This window comes from Lutzomyia longipalpis, chromosome 3, assembly GCF_024334085.1.
Source record: "Lutzomyia longipalpis isolate SR_M1_2022 chromosome 3, ASM2433408v1".
In the NCBI taxonomy this organism is placed as follows: Eukaryota; Metazoa; Arthropoda; class Insecta; order Diptera; family Psychodidae; genus Lutzomyia; species Lutzomyia longipalpis.
Window position 1 is genome coordinate 2,828,257 of NC_074709.1, and position 19,350 is coordinate 2,847,606.

Genomic DNA, 19,350 nt, shown 5'->3' on the forward strand with positions numbered 1-19,350 from the left:
CCCTAATTCTTGATTTATATTTTCTTCACCATGCGAGGAAATAGAGAAAGAATAATAACTAAGTATTTAGCAAGTCGACGGAGATTAAGTGCTATAAGGAGCTTTGGGCTTAATACCGCAAATATATCGAGAGAGCAGATTTCTAATTATTTTATTTGTCGTCCAAATATTTGGCTCCATTTTTTTTCTAGTAAATTCTTTTGACATTAATTGAATTTATGCTACGCAGCCTAATGGAAGATTGACAAAATAATCGGCTTTTCGTGACATGCAAGAGGTACATATTTTTGCAGAAAAAATTTAAAAAAAATACACAAGCAAAATATTTAAGGGGGTGAAAAGTTTTGTTGGAGGAAAAAGCTTGTTAGAAAGTTTAGAGAATTGGATTTTTCTTCATGAAACCATAAAGGCTATTAAGATTAAGTCTTCATTATTTTAGAGTAGGTATGATTTCCACGAATTTTCAATTTGTTAAATTGTGATAGAGAGGTATTGATTTTTCGGGTAAAATAACGTGCAGTAGACAAAGCTTTTTAAAAAGCTCTTCGAATTGATTTTAATATTTTCTCAGAATTTTAAAATTTTTTGTTTTAATTTTGAAAGACTTTGGGAGTTGATTAAACATATTTACGCGACTACATGAAACATTCGGTTTTTGTATCATGATATTTATTCTGTGGATGATTTCACAGAAGACATTTCTCAAGAACAATCATAATGAAACATTTATTGAAATAAATAAATAAATTAAATTCCCAATTCAACACAATTAATCAATTAGATTCATCTAAAATCATAATTAAATCATAAATTCATGTATTTTAGAATTTCTTGCTATGTCTCTAGCTTAGAGACATCCTACACAACTGGAGCTTTCAATTAAATTCAAATGCATATTGCGACATTAAAATAAATTCAAAACTCTCAATAAAATCGCATCATTGAAGCCAAACAACATCGTTCATTTATTTTTTTCCCATTAAATTTTTATTTTGCAAAATGTTATTCATTGTTCCTAAATCAAATTTGTTTTCCAATACAATGCCTCCACCAGCGTGGCAGCAAATCAACCCCATATCACTTTTCATGGCTTTTTATTTTAAAACCCCTGTTATATACATTTTTTTCTTTGTGAAATTCAGGCGTACTGCTTCCTGGGTGATGCCATGAGCAATATTTCTGTGGAGAAAAATCAATTCATTCTCCCCATTTTCTCGGTATGTGTACCTATACCTAAAACTCATTCCCATCGTGGAGATGAGAGAAATGGATCCACCCCATAAAGCACATCGTAATTTACTCAATCGTGAAGAATTAATTTGACTTACTTGTTGCCGGAGTCTCGTACCCAGTTTTCTTTTTAAATCTTCATCATGTGCTCACCATATAATACGAAAGTCATCGTCAAATGAGATGCATCCTGGGGCTTACAAAGTCTTTTCCTTCAGCTTGTCATCGTCGTTACAATCTTGGGTGCATGAATAAATCATTAAATGCTACCTCTTGTATTTGATCTACCACTCTGATACACAACGATGTGTATTTGCAAAAAGAGCTTCATCCATTATTGAGCTACTCTTTACTTGTCTTCTTTACCCCGAACAAGCGTCCGGTGTGTGTCTCTATCGACCCTTTCCACCCACATCTCGGAGCAGCAAACTAAAAACTTTTCACTTTTGTGTGCTCTAGCATCAAGGGTTGAAAAATTTGCTTTCTCCCATGATGTTTATTTTAAAGTCTCATTCATTCTATGGCAGTATCCCCCACACATGGCTCATATGGGATCCTAAATGAGGGAATTTCGGGACAATTTGGTTAGTCTGTGTTTCAATTTGCTACACTTTCTTGACTTTTTCGTCGTCCCATGCGAGCTTTCAGGGTTGTTTTGTTTTGTACTATGCTATATGAAGAATGTCTGGCTTTTTGTCGAAGTTCCACCACAAAACTTCTCTGAGAGAAAGAGAAGTTTCGGATTTAATTGAAATTTCTATTTCAATTGTTTGTTAAGCTTGTTGAAAGAGCTTAATGGAGCTTTTTGTATATAGTTGCGGGAATGAAATCACTTCAAGTGAATTGAAAAGTTTGAGCTTTAAAAGCTTCAGGAGACCTTGGATTTTAGTGTTATTTAGTGGCATTTTCCACAATTTCGTCTTTAAACTTTTAGGCATTGATCTCAAAGCCAAAAGTTTATGACAATATTTATTTAAAGGCTTTTAAAGGGTAAGTTTCCTTTTGAGTTTCCTCACTTTCCAATTCCTCTTGATATATTTTTTCATTTACTTGGAGTTTGTTTTTCTAGGTAAATTGTAATTGCTTTTAATTTCCTCAAAATGAATTTGAGAATAAATTTACAATTTTAGGTCAGAAATGTCCCTGGAAATTCTTTGTTCCACATGAAAAAATCGTAAAAACAACTTCATTATTGATTCTGTGGAAATTTAATAGCTAATTACTTTTTCTTTAAAAAATATTTCATTTTCTTTCAATGATGTCCTTAATTGCAAATAGTATACTAAGAAATTTAGATGTTTAAAAGGAAAAGAGGTGAAATGTTTACACATCCTGTTTGCAAGACAACCTTTGTAATTAAAAATAAACACCGCATTGCATAGATTTTCCAAGTAATTTCTTCTGGTTCATTTGCCTTGTGTCCTTCCTCACACATCAGGATAGCCTCCAGGCTCTTAGTAGCTCAACTAAATATTTGGGGAAAAAATCAAAGTTGAAAAATCTCTGTATATTTATCACTTTATTCAATTTCATTTAATTCCAATTTATCGAAAGTGATTCATTTAGTTTCCCGGCGAAATGTATTCCAGGCATTCCAGGAGATTTATCGGGGGATATTTGCAAATTTTATTTCACAGCTATCTACCCTCACTTTCATACATATTATACCCGAATATTTGCTCTTCAATCGCACCCAATGTGTTTACTAATGTTCCCCCGTTGAAAATATAAAATCTCAATTCAGTCGTTGTGGGCGGGAGTTTCACTTTAAGATGGGTGATCGTTTTCCCACGATTTTTCATTTTGTTCATTGCGGAAACGCTGGCATGGGGGGAGGGTTGGAAAGCACTCCCACCACGGAAGTTTTCATTGCGAGAGAGACAGGAAAAAAAAGCTTGCAGAAAGGAAGATTTTGCAGGAAATTTTTCAACAAACTTTATGTGTCATGTTAAAAATAAAATGTACACAGAAATATAATGAGGGTTGGGAATCGCATTGAAGCACTGCTTTTCCCGCACTAACTTTTAAAAAGAATAAAACTGTGTGGAAGGAAAATTCAGTCGGATGTCTCTAAGCTCCTTTGGGGCATAAATGGAAATTATTATTGTCCATTGCGACTGGACTGTGAGAGTATTTTTTTTTTTAATTTTGAAGGGAGAGATGTGGGTATGGAAAGTTGGACAAATGTTGGGATTCTTTGTAGATGATTACAATGCTAAAAAAATCTCATAAGTCCACAGTTGACAGTTAAAAATAAACTTGAGTTGTATTTTTGAATTTCTCTAATGTGAAATAATTAATTTTGTCATAAATAATTGTAATTTTGAACAATTATTGTAGCTTCTAGCGACGTTTTGCTTTATCAAAATTACTTGTTCGATCTCTGAGAATACGTCAAAAAAACGTCTAATAATAAAATTTCTTTTTAAGAAAAGTAAAGGGTTAGTGAACCCGCGGAAACTTCAATTTCAACTTTGTCTTATTCCAAGTTTTACCATTCAGTTCGCAAAGAATTTGTTTGAAAAACATCATTAAATTTTTTTAGAATAAAGAAATTTATTCTTTGTAAAATTTCCTACATCTACATTAACATACCCATATTATTTAAAATTAAAAGCATGTCAGGATTGTGAAAGAGACGCAGAGAGCCTCGGGGTATCCTTTCATCATAGTCAAATACTGCAAAGAGGTTGATTTTCGAGCGACATACACACAGCAAGGAAATTTTCGTCATTAACAGCAATTATTGCCAAAGACAATTAATTGCTTTCCCTTTCTGTACGGATGCCCTAAATCTCTAATTTCCCTTTCCCAAACTCCCCCCTAATATGGGTGTCCTCGTGTTGATCTCTATTGGTGAAATGTGCTCTCCACAGTGAGAATTTTCCCGACAGGTCACAGTGGCACTTCTGAAGGAAAACATCTCCCTGCCTGAGGATATTCTCGAAGCCGTTAACAATAGTATCGAGCTAAAATGCCTGATTAAATCGCATTTTGAGGAATTGGAGGAGGTGAGTAGCAGAGATCTTTTGTATACTTGCTAAATCGTGTTGAAATTCCATCGATGGCTTATACAATTTATTGCGAGGAATTCCTCTTCTATTGTAATTGTCTTCACCCCTACTCCTCCCTCTTCCTTTAACCCCCACAGCCAACACCTTTTTCTTCCCTTCCAAAAACATCTGTTGTGCTCCTTGGGTGTCGTCTTCTACGACTTTACCAAGAGAGTGGTGGAAGATGTGAAGAGACATAAGGAATTTACGTTGCTCATGTTTAAATCAATAAATTACATTCAACGATACTGCTGTGTATATTATCTTCAATGGAATAATTAAATCATGGCATAAATACATTCTTGTGTGATTTTAGGCCAGTGAAATATTTATTTCTTCATATCCAGTTAAATATTCAGAATGTTCTTTATGGTTTTCTCAAGAAAGACCTTTGGAAACCTTAAGCTGAACATTAGCCAATTTTTTGTTTGATTGATTTGTAAAATTATTTTTATAGATATTTTAGACAAGACAGAATAGCCTCAATTTGACCTTTTGCATTTGACTTGATTCTGTTCTTACAAGACTACTTAGAACACAGGTACAATACAAAAAGGATTTAAAAACTTTTCTCTGCAAAAGAAAAGAGCTTTTTATATTTTCTTTCCATTAAAAAGTACGAGGAATTCAAGCAGCTCTTTAATAAAAGAAAATTAAAAATAAATTTAAATTAATTCCATTTACAAACCGCACAAAATATGGAATGTTTATTTTCGTTTTGATTTTTTTTAAAATACATTTTTTTTTACATCCAGTCATGATTGTTAGGGAAATGTGGTTCCATAAATTTCTGGGAAACAAAATTATGCCAAAGGGGATTTTTCAATGCAAATTATTTTTTAATACACCCCTATATGTAGTGCCCACGTACAATAAATGGGAAAGTTAGATACTATATTAATTAATGTTCGCGGCTTTTTTGTTCAAATTGTTTTAATAAAATATTTTCAAATGTAATAAAAAAATTAATTTATATTTTGTGAATTTCAATCGAAAATAATTAGAAAATTTAAATGCAACTGATTTTGTTAAATTTTTAATGCTCAAACATAGCTATTACTAAAAATAAGTTATATTTTTCCAATAAATTTCCCAAATTTAATTCAAAGAATTTATGCTCTTTGAAAGCTCTCAAAGCACGCATGGAAAATTTAATAACAAACTGTCATCCAAGTGTGGTATTTATTCATGAAAGATTTAAAAAGTAAATGCAAATATGCACTGAAATCTACGCGTTAGACATCAAAGGATTACGTGTTGAATTTTTTTAGAGCTTTCAAAGCTAGCAATTTGTTGCATTTTATATATTCTTTTGAACGTTTTATGCATTTGAAATTCACAAAAGCTCATCTCCAATTACACAAACACAGCTGAAGCAATATAAAATGAATCAGGAAGTGAAAAGAATAATATGAGTTAGTTACTATTATTTGAGTCAAAAAGAGATTTTTTTTTCAAATAAACTATTAAAAATAATAAATAAATTTTTCTTCTCTAAGAATGTTCTATTTATAATTAATTTAATATAAGTTCTATTGACCAAGCAATTAGTAGCATGTGCTCATTACTTAAGGTCAACATGTCCTTTGTGAGAAAATTTGCTGATTATGTTGGACGTCATGTTCGCAAAGAGGCAACGTCAGAATCTTTGCATATTGAGTAAAAGACAAGAAAGGGAGGAAAGTTGAATCGATTTATCTTGAAACTTCTACTTGGATGACTGAACATAGTGTCTATTACACCCATGCCGGCAAAGAAACTCAATTTCACTCAATTTTCTTATCAATTCTCCCCTTTTCGACACGATGTCCGCCGCACATTTTCATAACTTGGAAAGATGGGAGAATATATTCGTTGATGAGGAATCATCAGATTATCTCTTTGAACCTCAAAAAGTTTTCATATCTATAGAGAATGAAGTTTTCGTTGGAAATATGATCAATGTGTGCATAATAGGGGGGCTTGTGTTACTGATTGGTGAGCATAGTTTTGTTGTAAATTCCATCCATGTCAATTTAATTGATATTTTAATGGAATTCCATCAGTTTCCGATAACACCAACATATTACAGAGTGGAGGGTCCTTCCACACATACCACGACTACCATTCTCCTCTATAAATTTTCTAATTTGTGGTTTGAATAGGTGAAAATATCGATTATTAATTTGTCAGGCCAGGGAGAATACCTTTTCGTGAATAGAATCCAATGCATTTAAATCGAAATTATGCGAGGGCACTTCTCATATAACCCAAAAGTGGGACTTTCCACGCACAAAGAGCCAAAAGCTCCAAAATCTCTTCTAAATTGTAAATGAGAGGGAAAGTTTTTTTCTCATTCTTTTCTTTTAAATGAGAGTTCACGGGGATTCACCAACTTTTTTATTTCTTGCCAAAGAGAAACCTTATGCGGGGGAAGTCTTATGAGCAATGAAAGAAGCGTGGAAGAAAAGATGAGAATATTTTGAGAAATTAATCCTTGTTGAGTAAGTTTATGGGCATTAATAAAGTATAATACAAAATTCTTCAATGATGAATTTTACGATTTCAAATAATTTTATAATTCCCTCATCAGACTTTTAAAGTACATACTACCTCCTGTGCTGTGTAATGGAGGTATGTTGTGAGATGGAGTGATGTTTCCCCCCGTGAAGAATTTAATTATGTGTGTCACTGTCGAGAAATAATTCAATCAACATGAAAGATGTGCGTGGAAAGAGCGAGAAGCTGTCAAAAGTTATTGGATGGCTCCTTTAAAGAGCTCAATGGTCAATAAAATGCTCCGCAGAGCATGAAAAAAAAATTACGGGAGTGCCAAAGGAAACTTTTAAGTACCCTTCTGGCACCGATAGAGCCATAAAGTATCCCCGCGATGGGAAGTATACTCACAGGGCCATCGAAAAGCCACCCCCTCGGTGCTCTTACGTGCGATTGGGGAGCAAAAAAATATGACATAGAGGGACCCTCAAGGATATTAATAAAATATTTCACGTAGGACATAATTAAAATGTTAATTGTGTTTATCAAGTCAAGCAGCATCTCCCTGCGTAGTTTGTTAATGAGTAAGGAACATATCCGCCCGTGAGGAAAATCCCTCGTTAATAGTGAATTAATTAACAAAAGGTGAGCTCGCACTACGCTCACCTGGCTGGGCCATTCTGCCTATATGTATGTATAACTTTTTGGAAAACCCCTTTCAAGCACATAAATTTCCTTTTCATCCCCGGTAATGACATCACCATCAACCCACCGATTTTACTTTTTTTCTTTTCAAAGAAAAAAAAAACAAGAAGAAAAGCTTTCTGTGGAATGGTGAAAGTGTGAAGTATATATTCTAAATGAGTTCTCTTCTTCATCGTGAAGAAAAAAAAGTGCTGAATTGAGGATTGATGATGCTTGAGAAAGAGGAAAATCATTGAATTATTTAGCAAAAGTATTATGGGGATGAAGTTACAAACAAGAGCGAGTGATCTTTTATTGATTTTCATACGGAAACTCGCCCATACACAGGAAAGAGTTACATTTTTCAAAAGAATACTGCGAAACTTTTGCTCTTCGCAGCTTTGTAATTTATACGTTAGGAGCGGAAGACCATTTCTTATTGATGGCACAAAAGAAAATTGTATAGTGGATGGAAATAATGCATGGAAGGAAAACTAAAGTTCCATAAAATGAAGAATTTTCTTTATATGAATATAAGAATTATGTTTTTCTTGAGCTTTCAAATAGTGGAAGATTATTAATAATGAGTGAAATTCACCATTTAGATAGTCTTAAGTTTTCTCAAGAATTCTTAAGATTTCTTAAGCTTCTTTATAAAAAAAAACTTAGTATTTCCTAAGAAAAATTTAAGATTTTTAAGTTTTCTTTTCTTAATTTACTTATGGCCTTTATAGACTTATGAATGACCAGAAAAATACACATTAAAATTATTCGCAATAATCCTATTTAAATTCAGCAAATATCTTCCTTTATTTCTCATAATGATTTATGTTTATTAATGTTCTGGTCTTGCCTACATTTTCCTTGAAAGAATAAAAGACAAAATATATTCTATATTCCAAATAATTAAAAAATCTGCCTTATTAAATTTTTTTAAAGCGCCCTATCATTAAAATATTAATGTGCAAAGGACACAAGCGAACAAGAAGCAGTATAGCTCTGAAACTCTCCAAAAGAAAGATATAACAATAAATTTTAAGGATCATTACCGAAGGCAAAAAGTTTATTTCTTGCGATTTAAATCATTTTTGAAATTTTGACTTATCTCATTGCAGACGCTCGACTTGTACTGTGCCACCGTATTCGATTCCATTCTCTGCTGGCCGCGTACAAAGCGAGGAACTTGGGCCACACTACCGTGTCTCAAGGAATTCCAAGGGATACGCTATGACACGCGACGTAAGACACCGTGCACCCCCCCAATCCCTTTCTACGGAAGTGAGTCGACTTAATGCTTTGGCGTTTTGTCTTTTTGCAGAAAATGCCACCCGCTATTGTAAACTCAACGGAGAGTGGGATAATTACACGAATTACAATCAATGCCACCATGTGCCCGTGTCCTCGTCCATTGAGGGTGGGTTTGAGTTGAGCGTGGAACTCCCAACGATTATCTACTATGTGGGCTACACAATAAGTCTGATCTCTCTCCTCCTCGCCGTACTCATTTTCGTTCACTTTAGGTGGGTTTCGCTGTGAGCTTTTGGGGGCAAGTCTTGCGTTAAATTTTCATCTCTGTTTTCTTCCCTCGCTCCCTCATGCCCCATGAAAACCTTGCGGGAGTTTGGGGTCTAATTAAAATTTCTCATGCCGCACGGGGTTGAGCGCGGGGGAAGATCTTAAATGAATTTTTGAGATGATTCCAATGAGGGCGTGGGATTGTAAATCACTAATATCTCAACTTTTCGCATCAGGGATCTCCGGTGTCTCCGGAATACCATACATGCCAATCTCTTCACATCATACATCATGAGTGCTCTCCTCTGGATGCTAACGCTGTCGCTTCAGGTGAGTTCACCCCATCAAGGAAATCTAAAGAATTTTCATGATTTACTTTACGTTAAACAATTTTTATAGATTTCCTCGCCGCAGCAGGGACTGACCGAGTGTATTTTACTCGTCACAATATTCCACTACTTCAGTCTAACGAATTTCTTCTGGATGCTGGTGGAAGGTGCGTTCAAATAAATGTCCCACCCCCTCACATATATAACAAACAATTAACCATTAACCACTTCACACATCTCTCTAGCTAGAGGAAATGTGTGTGTGTGGAAATGATTTTGCGAATGGCAGGAAAAAAGCCAACTTAATTAGTGCGGTTGGGTCGTTGAATGGTTCCAGCACATTTTCGCATTCACGCTAATTTTAGGGGTAGTATTTAAACACTCAAATACATTTCTCACATGATATGTCTTTATTTTAGGAAAACCAACTCCCAAAATTATTTGTTTAGAGAGAGAGAGAGAGTGTGTGTTTTAATTTCATTGAGTTACCTACATCATCGCATATAACATATTTCAATATTTATTCTGTAGTAGTTCTTAATGAAATGGGAAATGTTTGAATTGACTTTACCCCAGATTTTTAATTAATATTTGTTTTTTGATTCTTTCATGATTTTTTTTTAAATTGTCGCTTATTATTATTTTTTTAATTAAATGAAGAAGAGAGGGAGATAGGTAGAGACAGAGTTTATGGCATTTGGAGATCTTTTAAGAAATAATTATTTGAGATTGCAAAATTTATTTTATTGCGATCGCACGATCTTGTGAATTAGGATCACGTGATCGCGATTTTTTTGAGCTAGAGATCGCAAGATTAATTGCTTAAGGTCGCTAGATCAAAAGGTATGTGATCTCTAGACTACAAAATAAGTGTGATCTTTAGATAATTCGGATTGTGATCACAAAATTTAAGAAAGTCTTTTAGACAGTAAAATAGGCATAATCGATCTTATCTAGCGACCAAGAAATCCTTGGCATCTATTTAAATTTCAGAACAAATTCTTTAAATCAGTAAAAATAAGATACGTTTCAAGAGCTTGAAATATTCGGTCCTATTCACCGACCAAGAAATCCTTGAAATCTTTACAGTTTGTTCTGAAATTTCATCGATTTCAAAGATTTCATTGTTGTAGAATACGATCCACTATTTGCATAAGAAAACTTTTAAGAAATTACATTAAAACATTGACTTAAAAAAATCAAAATCAAATATCAAAGAGAACAACTTTCCAGAAGAACACAAATTGAATTATTTGAACACTTTAATAAAACAAATTATAATGCAAACACTGCATGGTAAGAGAAATCCCGTCTTAGGAGGGAAAATATCACGCATTGCATCTAAAATGGAACATGTAGGGATAAACAAACAGACATACGAAGAAATGGGAAGTTCGAGAGTTTTTCAAGTTCCACCATATGGATTATAATATAGCACTTCAATCTCTTACGGAAAATCAATATTTTTGCAAAAGAATTTCTATGATTTTGTGCAATAGGGCAAGATTTTTATCCCTTTAATCCCCAATATGTACATAGTTGAAATTAGTCGTTGGAGTTTTCAATTTAATTTCATTTTTTTTAAAGGTTTCTACCTGTACGTGTTGGTGATTGAATCCTTCTCGAGGGATAGGCTAAAATTCAACACGTACGCCGCAATCGGATGGGGTGCTCCTGCAATCTTTGTGATCTCATGGGCAACAGCCAAGGGAATCGCTAGCAATTCTCATTTCCTCCAAGCAGCCCCCAATAATAAGCTAGAGATCGATTGTACGTGGATGAGAGAGTCGAAAATTGACTACATCTTCCAGGTGCCAGCGTGCACTGTTCTAGTCATCAATTCTATCTTCCTTTCGCGCGTTATGTGGGTAATGATTTTACAATTGAAATGCTTTGCCGGTTAAGGCTGCTTTTCTAATGCATACGCCCCCTCGTTAAAAGGTTCTCATAACGAAGCTACGTTCAGCGACAACAGTAGAGACGCGACAGTATCGAAAAGCAACAAAGGCTCTCCTTGTGTTGACTCCTCTTTTGGGAATTACGTACCTGGTAGTTCTGGCGGGGCCCAATGATGACGGTGTTGCTGGGTATGTGTTTGCCATTGTGCGATCACTACTGCTGAGTACCCAGGGTTTGTCTGTATCACTCCTGTACTGCTTTCTCAACTTCGAAGTCCGGCTGGCGCTACGAAATCGTTTCGCACGCTGGAAGGATCAGCGCAACATCCAACGCAGCCAAACCAACCGCCAGAGTTTGCGCTACGTTTGAAACAACAAAACGACAGTATTATTCTGCATGATCAATAATAAAAAAAAATGTTATTTTCTTCGACTTTAATTCAAAATTAAAGAAAATTATTGAGAAAAGAGTTTCTTCTTACCTTATTTTTCATTCTCACAGAGTGTCCAAATTCAATCCTTCTTCCTTGAGAGCTCATCATAATTTAGACAAGGCTGTAAGGGCATACATACTAAAATACTCTCCTATATAAAAGTCTCAATGAAACTTTATTTCAAATAAACTTTCCCTCTCAACATCCACCCCCTTTTAACCTTTCATTTGTAATCCAAAGCTTTTCCACTATAGAGATTTTCGGTAACCGGACTCTCTCTATATGTATAATAAATTCCCTTCATGACGACGACGGAAAGTTAAACGGCGGCACCCCCTTTTATAGGCGTTATAGGGTAGGTCCTCAATAAATTTTCTCTGAGTGCAGAAAAACCTCATGCGGGGTGTGAGATTGACTGTGCGCAAGTCACCCCCCGTTTGCGTACAGAAAAAAAGAAAGAGCAAAGAAGGGTGACAACAGACCGGAGTATAGAGCATTGCATTCCTGTGATTCACAGCAATGCTCCGTAAACGTGTATTCATCAATCACGGTTCGCGTCACTCTCAATTGCCATACAAATGGCTGAGGATGCAATAAAGGCGGAATCTGAGACAGACAAGAAGATCCTCCATGTGTATCCATTAGTAAAGGTGGGTCCTTGCCTCATTACATTGAATAATTTATACCTCACCCCGCAGGAGAGAGCAGCATGCGAGTCAATTAATTATTCAGTCTAATGCTGGGCACGGGGGGGAATCTTTTTGCAACATTTCAGCACTCTGACATGAATGAGGAGATGCGAACGGAGGCCATTGAGTTGTGTATTACGGCTTGTGAGAAATTTGCACAGAATTATGAGGTAAGTGGATATCACTGTGAGGTAGATTGTGATTAGTACGATACCGTGTATGGCTCATCAAAGGATTATTAAGCTCAATCCCGCTTTTCCCTTTCTGTGCAGCAAGCCGCTAAACTCATAAAGGAGACGATGGATAAGAAATTTGGCTCCTTTTGGCACGTTGTCGTCGGTGAGGGATTCGGCTTTGAACTCTCCTACGAAACGAAGAATATCCTTTACCTGTTTTTCGGTGGAAATCTCGCCATAATCCTCTGGAAGTGTTCTTAAATACATAAAACAAGGAAATAAAAGTTCATGACACCCATAGCAATGCAGGTCAAATTTTTTTGTATACAATATATTTTTTTCTAATAAACTTTGTCAATTGAACGCTTTATGTTGTTTTATCAATAAAATCTCTTAGGCAAAATATAGATTTTTCAAAAAAGGCCAAAAAAAAATCGAAGACGTAAAACGAGGTCGAGGGGAGGGGTTATAGGGCGTTGCGAATAGTGAGTATGATGAGGGTTGGGAGAGAGGAAATAAAAAAAAGGGGAGATGAAGAGGCAAAATCATTAAAGTTACTGCAACTGAAACTCAGTCACGAGCATCTTTGTGGCTTTCGCCAGATTAAATGCACACGCACGTACATCCTGCAAATACTTATCAATCGCCTCAGGATTCTCCGTGACAACTGAATCCTGCAGGCATTGACAGAAGATTTGCATTTCCTCAATATTGCTCGTAAGTTCCGACAGTGATGTCTTAATCGCTTCATTATCCAAAGTCTGCAAAAAAGGTGAAGAAAACAAAGAAATTAAAATTCTGCATTAATAGAATCCCTCCTTCAACCTTCACTGCAAAATTCCTCGTATCAATTGCACCTGTGGGGAATAATTTCTCCACGTAAAAATCCAAGATTGTGCTTTGAAATCTGCACTCTTGGCGTAACTTTTACTATCAAACCCCAAGGATTATTCCTTAAAGAGAATATCCTTTAATGGTTACTAATTTAATCTCTCCTGATCCCTGCTCTTCTTCCATTAAACATGTCTCTCAATGGACAGAAAGAAGAATATAAATCAATTAAAGTGAAATGGGATTAATTGTGAAACATCCTGGAGAAATTAAAATGCCACGGAAATAATTATTGAGAATTTTCTTTGTTGAAAAAAAAATCCAATTCTGCAAATTCCTTTGATTTTTCATCACACAAAAATTTGCCTTTGATGCTTTCAATGAGAGAGTTTGTTAAAAAAAAACCTTCAAAGCTTTTCCATTAAAAACTTCCCTTGATCCATCGCTTTTGATTACAACAAAAAAACTATCATTGTAAATGGGAAACGTCCATCTAGACATTTTATCATCAACTCGAAGGGATTTTCCAACAATGCCTGTGTAATAGAATTGTCGTAAAATCCCTTTTATATGAACATATTCACCTACATAATGACATTAATCTGTTCGTATAACGAAAATTAAAGAGTCACTCTCAATTTTCTTCATTTGCGGAGACATTCCCACGGGTTGAACATGTGCGACGCGTCCCACATGTTCGTTGGAAACCCCCCTTCTTCAATGCTGAGAGAGAGAGTGGAATACCCTTGCTCCCGTAGCAGTGGGTGGAATTAAAAGTTTTACAAGCAGGAGACTTATGATTCCCCATGCATCATCATCATCACACGGTAGAATTTATTGCTCTCCAGCAGGGCCATTTGTCAGAGCGTGAGAAGTGACATTTTCTCTAAAGGTAAATGCTTAGAAGGTACGTAGGTACCCATAAAGCATGATAAACGGCCAGATCTTATTGAACAGAGCAGCGCAGCAGAGGGAAATTGATGGATTTGCAGTGAGCGCAGTGAGGCAGGTCTTGTGACTTGGTAAAAAAAAACCAAATAAAGGTAAACAGGGAAAAGCACTCACCGTTGGGAAGATGATTACGAGGTCCATAACTGCAGCATGGATGCGTTCGGCGCACGGCACAAAGGCATTCTTCTTGGTGAGATCCTGCATGGCACCCACGAGGTCCTGTATGCGCTTCGTGATGGCGTCAGTGCGGCAAATCACCTCATCTGACGTGGGGAAGATCGTCGAGTCGGATTGATTGAGCCTCGTCATGTGGTACATCGATGTAGCCGTCCTATTGTCCGCCGTAACGTTCATTTTGCTGTAGCTATTCGTCTGACGCGGCTCAAACATACTGACGGGACGCTTTGGGAAGTTCTGCCTCATCTCCGTCGGGGACTTTTCCTCCATCCTATCATCGGTGGACATTGAATCAGAGCGCCTAAATTAATTTAAAAAAAAGAATCGGGATCAATTGATAAATGGAACTGTTGTGCAGAGAACCAATGAAAAAATGTAAGATTAATTACATTTTTAAATTAGTTTCTGATGGTGGTGATGATGGGTCACACCTCGACTTTAATTCCGAATTCTCAGTTGATAATTTCTGCACCAGAGATTTCAATTCACTTATTGTAGTCTCAGATTCTGTGAGTTGTTTCTTCAGAACGTCTATTTCGGGATTAGGAAGACCGCTATTGTTTATCTGAGGACTCCCGTAGACCTTAAAATTAAATAGAAAAATTAACTTTAATATTATGTTACCATCTAGGTAAGCTCTAACTTTGCATCTAAGCCCCATCTTCAATTAGAACATAATTCTAATAATTTAGAACAAATATTTGAACATTTTTTAAATTTAAGGAAAAATTCCTGATTCCAGTATAGAAAAATATCGAAGAGAAACAAGAGAAAAAATCACTTAAAGCCCTGAGGAAGGGCGCAAGTTGTCCGAAACGTCAGTTAAAATTCTCTATAAGTGATCCAGAATGAAATGTAATAGAATAAGAAGAAGAATAAGTGAATAAAAGTTCTGATTGGCTGATAAAATCCTACAAAAGCATTCTCATTGGTTGCCCTATAGGGTGGAACTTCATTGTAAAGTCAGTTTGAACAAAACACAACTAATTTATTTTTTTCTCCTCTCTTGAATAATAAATTAAAATTTCCCCTTTTTAAATATGAAAAATTAATTGCCACGATGAACTTGCAAAAAGCACACAGGCCTATAAATTCACACCAAATGAACGCCAGCTGTTGAATTTTAATATTAATTTACAAAATACAATGAAAAAAGTTTAATAAAACTTTCACAAAATTCCTTTAGAATGAAAATTTGCATTATTCAACTTGTATTTGCAACTTTTCCTCAATAAATCTCTCGCACCCGTACGGTGAATTGCAATTCAGTTTGATGTTATTCATGTGTAATCCACAGGTTTGCTTTCCTTTTCCCATAAAATCCCCCAAGTTTTGCATTTCTCTTCTTCCATGCAGAACTTTCACACTGAATTCCCTTCCATCTAAAGTCGCTGAAAGTTCTCAAAATGAAATTTTGCAAACGATTTAGTTTGTTCTTTTTGTGATGCAATTTTTTCCCGGGAGCTTTTAAAGAAAACTTTCAAGATAAATTTTGGGAAATCATAAAAGTCTCACGAAAGTTTTTTATTTGAATAATCTTGAAAGTTCTTTAAAAAATTCTTCTCTTAATTTCTCTTCTTTAAGAAAAAAAAATATTCCCAACTCTTCCTGGACCTGATGAAGAAGGAGTTAATCCTCGAAAAAAATAAATAAAAAGGACCACTTACTTGCTGCCCAATGGGAGCCAAAGCTGCGTAGTCATCATCGGAAGCAACAGCATCGTAGAGTGGCTCATCATCGGAGAGATTTGAATCCGAAACAGTGAGCTTCCTATCAGTTGCCGTAACACCCGTAATGGTGTTGGTTAGTGGTCGAAGATTGGCCATATTTTGCCTCCTTTTGGCATCAATGAGGACATCCGTGAGGAATCCTGCAAACTCCGTAGGGCTGAAGCGTGCCAATTTCTGCCTCCCTTGATTCCGCGTGGCACTCAGGTGGGGATTTGTGGGCAAAAACGGCACCGCCCCGGAGTCAGGATTGAGTGAACTCGTGACCCAGATGGCCTCATTCTCCCTACGATCGACCTCATCGTACAGATCCATAACCAGCTCCTCGAACATCTTATTGGGAATGAGGAAGAGTTTCCCGCGTGCAATCTTGAGCTGCTCAAAGATCTCTCCCTGCGTTTGGTCCGGGATTATAATGTGCTGTCCTGCTGCGTGATCGGGTTTGCGGTTGCAGAGAAAATTGCAGATTCTGTCCGTCACCTCGTACATTGCCTCAATGAGTCGATTAACAATAAGGGTGTGCTTTTCAGCTCGTGCCAAATCTATTGGGGTATGCCCAGCTATGTCGAGAGCTTTAATTTCCGCCCCATAGATTATCAGTAGCTCCACTTGAGATAGTTGCCCAAATTTTGCAGCAACATGAAGTGGAGTTGAGCCTTTTTCCTGAAAGAAAGATAAAGAGAGACGAATGTTAGGATGCTGTCCTGACTCTTTTGTATGGGTCTGGTCACTTTTGCAAAAATCACAAAATCCATTCAGGCGAGAGAAAAACTTACTTCATGAAAATAATTTGGATCCGCTCCCTGGACAATGAGCCTCAGGGAAGTCTCAAGATTGGGAGCCCTCACGGAAGCATGGAGTTGCTTATTGAGTTCACTCTCAATGTTCTTCACGTTCCCATCCACAAAATTTGGGCGTAGCACGAAGGCGGCCTGGACGTGTTTGGCACGAATGAAGTCAGCTTTAACCGAATGCAGGGGATCCTTTGGTGTGGGCTTCTTGTAGCCATGCTTCTGCGTTGCCGAATCTATCAGGAGGTGCTCCCAGACACTGTTCGCCCCATGACTATTCAGGGAGTTGACGAGATTCAGCACAGACGGGGACCATTTGCCCTGCCGGAGGCTCTTTACCTGCGATATGTGACGCCCCAGGCTTCGGTGGATTGAGCAGCATTCCCCACAGAGGAGGATCCCCTTGTTTATTGATGCCCAAGCGGGATCTTTGCAGCAAAAAGGAAAACATGTCATGCATTTCCACAAATATTTTCACATTTTCAGCACTTACCCGATGCTCCGCAATCCCCACACACCTCCATGTCGATTCGCGAGATAATTCGCGACATTTCAATGAGTCACGTTCACCACGAAACCCCGGAAATGCAGGAGAAAAAGGATTCAAAATCACCAAAATCACTGAGGGAGCGGAAATCAAAATATTGTTTCGTCAACTACTTCACCCGTTCTAGCATCGGCTCCAGCTGATGCAGGTTCGAGTATTCTGACGGAGGCGACGATGTACAAACGCGCCAAATTCAAATTATAAAAATTTTAGAGCTTTCGGATTTAAGCGGCTGTCTGTTGTGGCAGAAAAATCACATTTTCTTCACGCAAAAAGGAGCGAAAAATCTTTGCAAAAACCTGTAAGATCTGAAATTTCTATTTTTTTTTTCAAAATCCAAGATGGCGGAAATGGCTTCCCTTCATCGATTTTAACTCTTTGAATATTTTGAACCATTTTTCTTTGAATAAAAGTTTTCATATTATTTTTGAGATCAGCAATCAGTACGGTTGATACAGGGGGTAGACAAAGCCCTTTTTTACCCGAACACAGCAAATAATGGCGGACGGTTTGCAGAGAAATTAAAGGAAGAAAATGACGTCACTTTATTTCCAAAAAGTGCATCAAAATTTTTAAAATCAGTTTTAGTGCATTAATCTTCGTGAGACACCCCTCAAAAGCTATCAATCGATAGAATATTCTATCCAGTGGTGGTGGATTTTTTCAGATTGAAGCATTTTCCTGGGTGTCTCAGCGAGTGAGCCGTGAATTCCTATGGAAATATAGTCTTTGTCTACCCCCTGGGTTGATACCTAAAATCGGTCAAGCTGTTCAGCCAATATGGCCGCCTAAACAAAAAATGATTTTTTTTAAATAACTCAAGAACGGCTTGATCGACTTTGATCAAATTAGGCTTGATTTTAAGGCTTTAAAACCATCTCTTAGAATCATGACACTTTCTCTCTGATTGATTTTTCTTTAAATAAGGGATAAATACACCTTTCAACACTTTCAACCCTTTCAAGATTCATTTTTGATTCGTTTCCAGCATAAAATTTTAAAAGTTTAAAACGTTAATTTATTCTTAGAGATAAAAAATTAAAATGGCGTGAATGATCATTGAAGTAGGGTATTCCGGCGTGGTCAGGAATAATAAACTAGTTCATTTTATTATGCATTTTCGGAAGGAAAAGTCCAAAAGGGAAGAAGCAGACACAACAAACTTTAACTTTTTTTGCAGACGCACTTTTGCCTTAATTTCTTCAATTTATTCCATTTATTCTCAACAAAAAGTAAACAAAATAATACACATGATGAGTGCAAACATGCTCCGCGAACATGCCTAATTGAGTAGCAATAGATTCCGCGATATTGATAAAAAAAAACCTTTCTTTCCTATTGCGCATATTGTGCCAAAGACCCTAACAATGCACTTACAGTTACAATGTATGTTATGCTAACCATGCTAAATTAATTATAATAATTATATAATAATGTGTGATACAATTTATTCAAACGCCAGACGATTGAAAAATTATTTTTACGATTTTTTCTTGAATTTATTCTTTATTTTTCGGTTCTCTGATTTTGAAAGAAATCTTAAAGATTGAGATTAATTAAATTATTTAACAGGTAAAGATTAAGAACTTTATCTTAAAAATTTATTTTCAAGATATTTTTCTAAATATATCATAAATTGTTATTTTACAGGTAAGTAATTGAAGAGAGAAAATTACCTAAAAAAAAATCTTCAATTTCTTGCTATTTGTTTCAATCCAAGAAGAATGGGTCAAGATCGTCAGAGCTTCCGCCACATTTTCAATTAGTCTTTTTGTCTTTTAAACCATCTTCTGCGACAAACCATCGAAGGCTAACTCTGAAAGAAAGAAAACAAATAGTTCTT

At 36.2% G+C, this 19,350-nt stretch overlaps 6 protein-coding genes across 10 annotated transcripts in view; 5 read left to right on the top strand and 1 right to left on the bottom strand.

Moving 5' to 3' along the window:
* LOC129794093 (GPI mannosyltransferase 3) overlaps positions 1 to 19,350 on the top strand; it is a 1,193,052-nt gene that overhangs the window by 659,043 nt on the left and 514,659 nt on the right. The window lies entirely within an intron of this gene.
* LOC129794120 (cytoplasmic tRNA 2-thiolation protein 1) overlaps positions 1 to 19,350 on the top strand; it is a 1,132,104-nt gene that overhangs the window by 598,095 nt on the left and 514,659 nt on the right. The window lies entirely within an intron of this gene.
* Positions 1 to 19,350, top strand: part of LOC129794129 (plasma membrane ascorbate-dependent reductase CYBRD1) — a 1,128,201-nt gene that overhangs the window by 594,192 nt on the left and 514,659 nt on the right. The gene's annotated exons all lie outside the window — the stretch shown is intronic.
* Positions 1,791 to 11,607, top strand: LOC129794294 (diuretic hormone receptor). Its single transcript, XM_055835084.1, has 8 exons — positions 1,791 to 1,814; positions 4,125 to 4,241; positions 8,558 to 8,681; positions 8,761 to 8,962; positions 9,194 to 9,287; positions 9,357 to 9,453; positions 10,874 to 11,154; positions 11,228 to 11,607. Exons 1-8 carry the CDS (start codon positions 1,791 to 1,793, stop codon positions 11,552 to 11,554), a joined length of 1,266 nt encoding a protein of 421 aa, XP_055691059.1. The 3' UTR covers positions 11,555 to 11,607.
* LOC129794188 (dynein axonemal light chain 4) lies at positions 12,115 to 12,860 on the top strand. The gene is made up of 3 exons (XM_055834841.1): positions 12,115 to 12,268; positions 12,394 to 12,477; positions 12,580 to 12,860. The coding sequence occupies exons 1-3, from the start codon at positions 12,197 to 12,199 to the stop codon at positions 12,742 to 12,744; spliced, it is 321 nt and encodes a 106-aa protein (XP_055690816.1). The 5' UTR covers positions 12,115 to 12,196; the 3' UTR covers positions 12,745 to 12,860.
* Positions 12,847 to 17,648, bottom strand: LOC129794083 (ARF GTPase-activating protein Git). 2 transcript variants are annotated; one of them, XM_055834690.1, is made up of 6 exons: positions 17,454 to 17,648; positions 16,946 to 17,388; positions 16,110 to 16,832; positions 14,874 to 15,025; positions 14,380 to 14,743; positions 12,847 to 13,244 (listed from the first exon to the last, which is right to left on the bottom strand). In XM_055834690.1, the coding sequence occupies exons 1-6, from the start codon at positions 17,509 to 17,511 to the stop codon at positions 13,038 to 13,040; spliced, it is 1,947 nt and encodes a 648-aa protein (XP_055690665.1). In that variant the 5' UTR covers positions 17,512 to 17,648; the 3' UTR covers positions 12,847 to 13,037. The 2 variants fall into 2 exon arrangements, with proteins under 2 accessions (XP_055690665.1, XP_055690664.1); XM_055834689.1 differs by having other exon boundaries at positions 14,832 to 15,025; positions 17,454 to 17,633.

What these genes read in the sequence shown, in the direction of transcription:
- LOC129794294 (XM_055835084.1), top strand. Translation starts at nt 1,791, where the DNA reads ATGAGGGAATTTCGGGACAATTTG. An exon ending in CTCATTTTCGTTCACTTTAG is followed by an intron (nt 8,963 to 9,193) that starts GTGGGTTTCGCT and finishes TTTTCGCATCAG; the next exon opens with GGATCTCCGGTGTCTCCGGA. An exon ending in CTTCTGGATGCTGGTGGAAG is followed by an intron (nt 9,454 to 10,873) that starts GTGCGTTCAAAT and finishes TTTTTTTTAAAG; the next exon opens with GTTTCTACCTGTACGTGTTG.
- LOC129794188 (XM_055834841.1), top strand. Translation starts at nt 12,197, where the DNA reads ATGGCTGAGGATGCAATAAAGGCGGAATCTGAGACAGACAAGAAGATC. An exon ending in ATGTGTATCCATTAGTAAAG is followed by an intron (nt 12,269 to 12,393) that starts GTGGGTCCTTGC and finishes GCAACATTTCAG; the next exon opens with CACTCTGACATGAATGAGGA. An exon ending in AATTTGCACAGAATTATGAG is followed by an intron (nt 12,478 to 12,579) that starts GTAAGTGGATAT and finishes CTTTCTGTGCAG; the next exon opens with CAAGCCGCTAAACTCATAAA.
- LOC129794083 (XM_055834689.1), bottom strand. Translation starts at nt 17,511, where the DNA reads ATGTCGCGAATTATCTCGCGAATCGACATGGAGGTGTGTGGGGATTGC. An exon ending in TGGGGATTGCGGAGCATCGG is followed by an intron (nt 17,389 to 17,453) that starts GTAAGTGCTGAA and finishes TTTGCTGCAAAG; the next exon opens with ATCCCGCTTGGGCATCAATA. An exon ending in TCAGAAACTAATTTAAAAAT is followed by an intron (nt 14,744 to 14,831) that starts GTAATTAATCTT and finishes AAATTAATTTAG; the next exon opens with GCGCTCTGATTCAATGTCCA.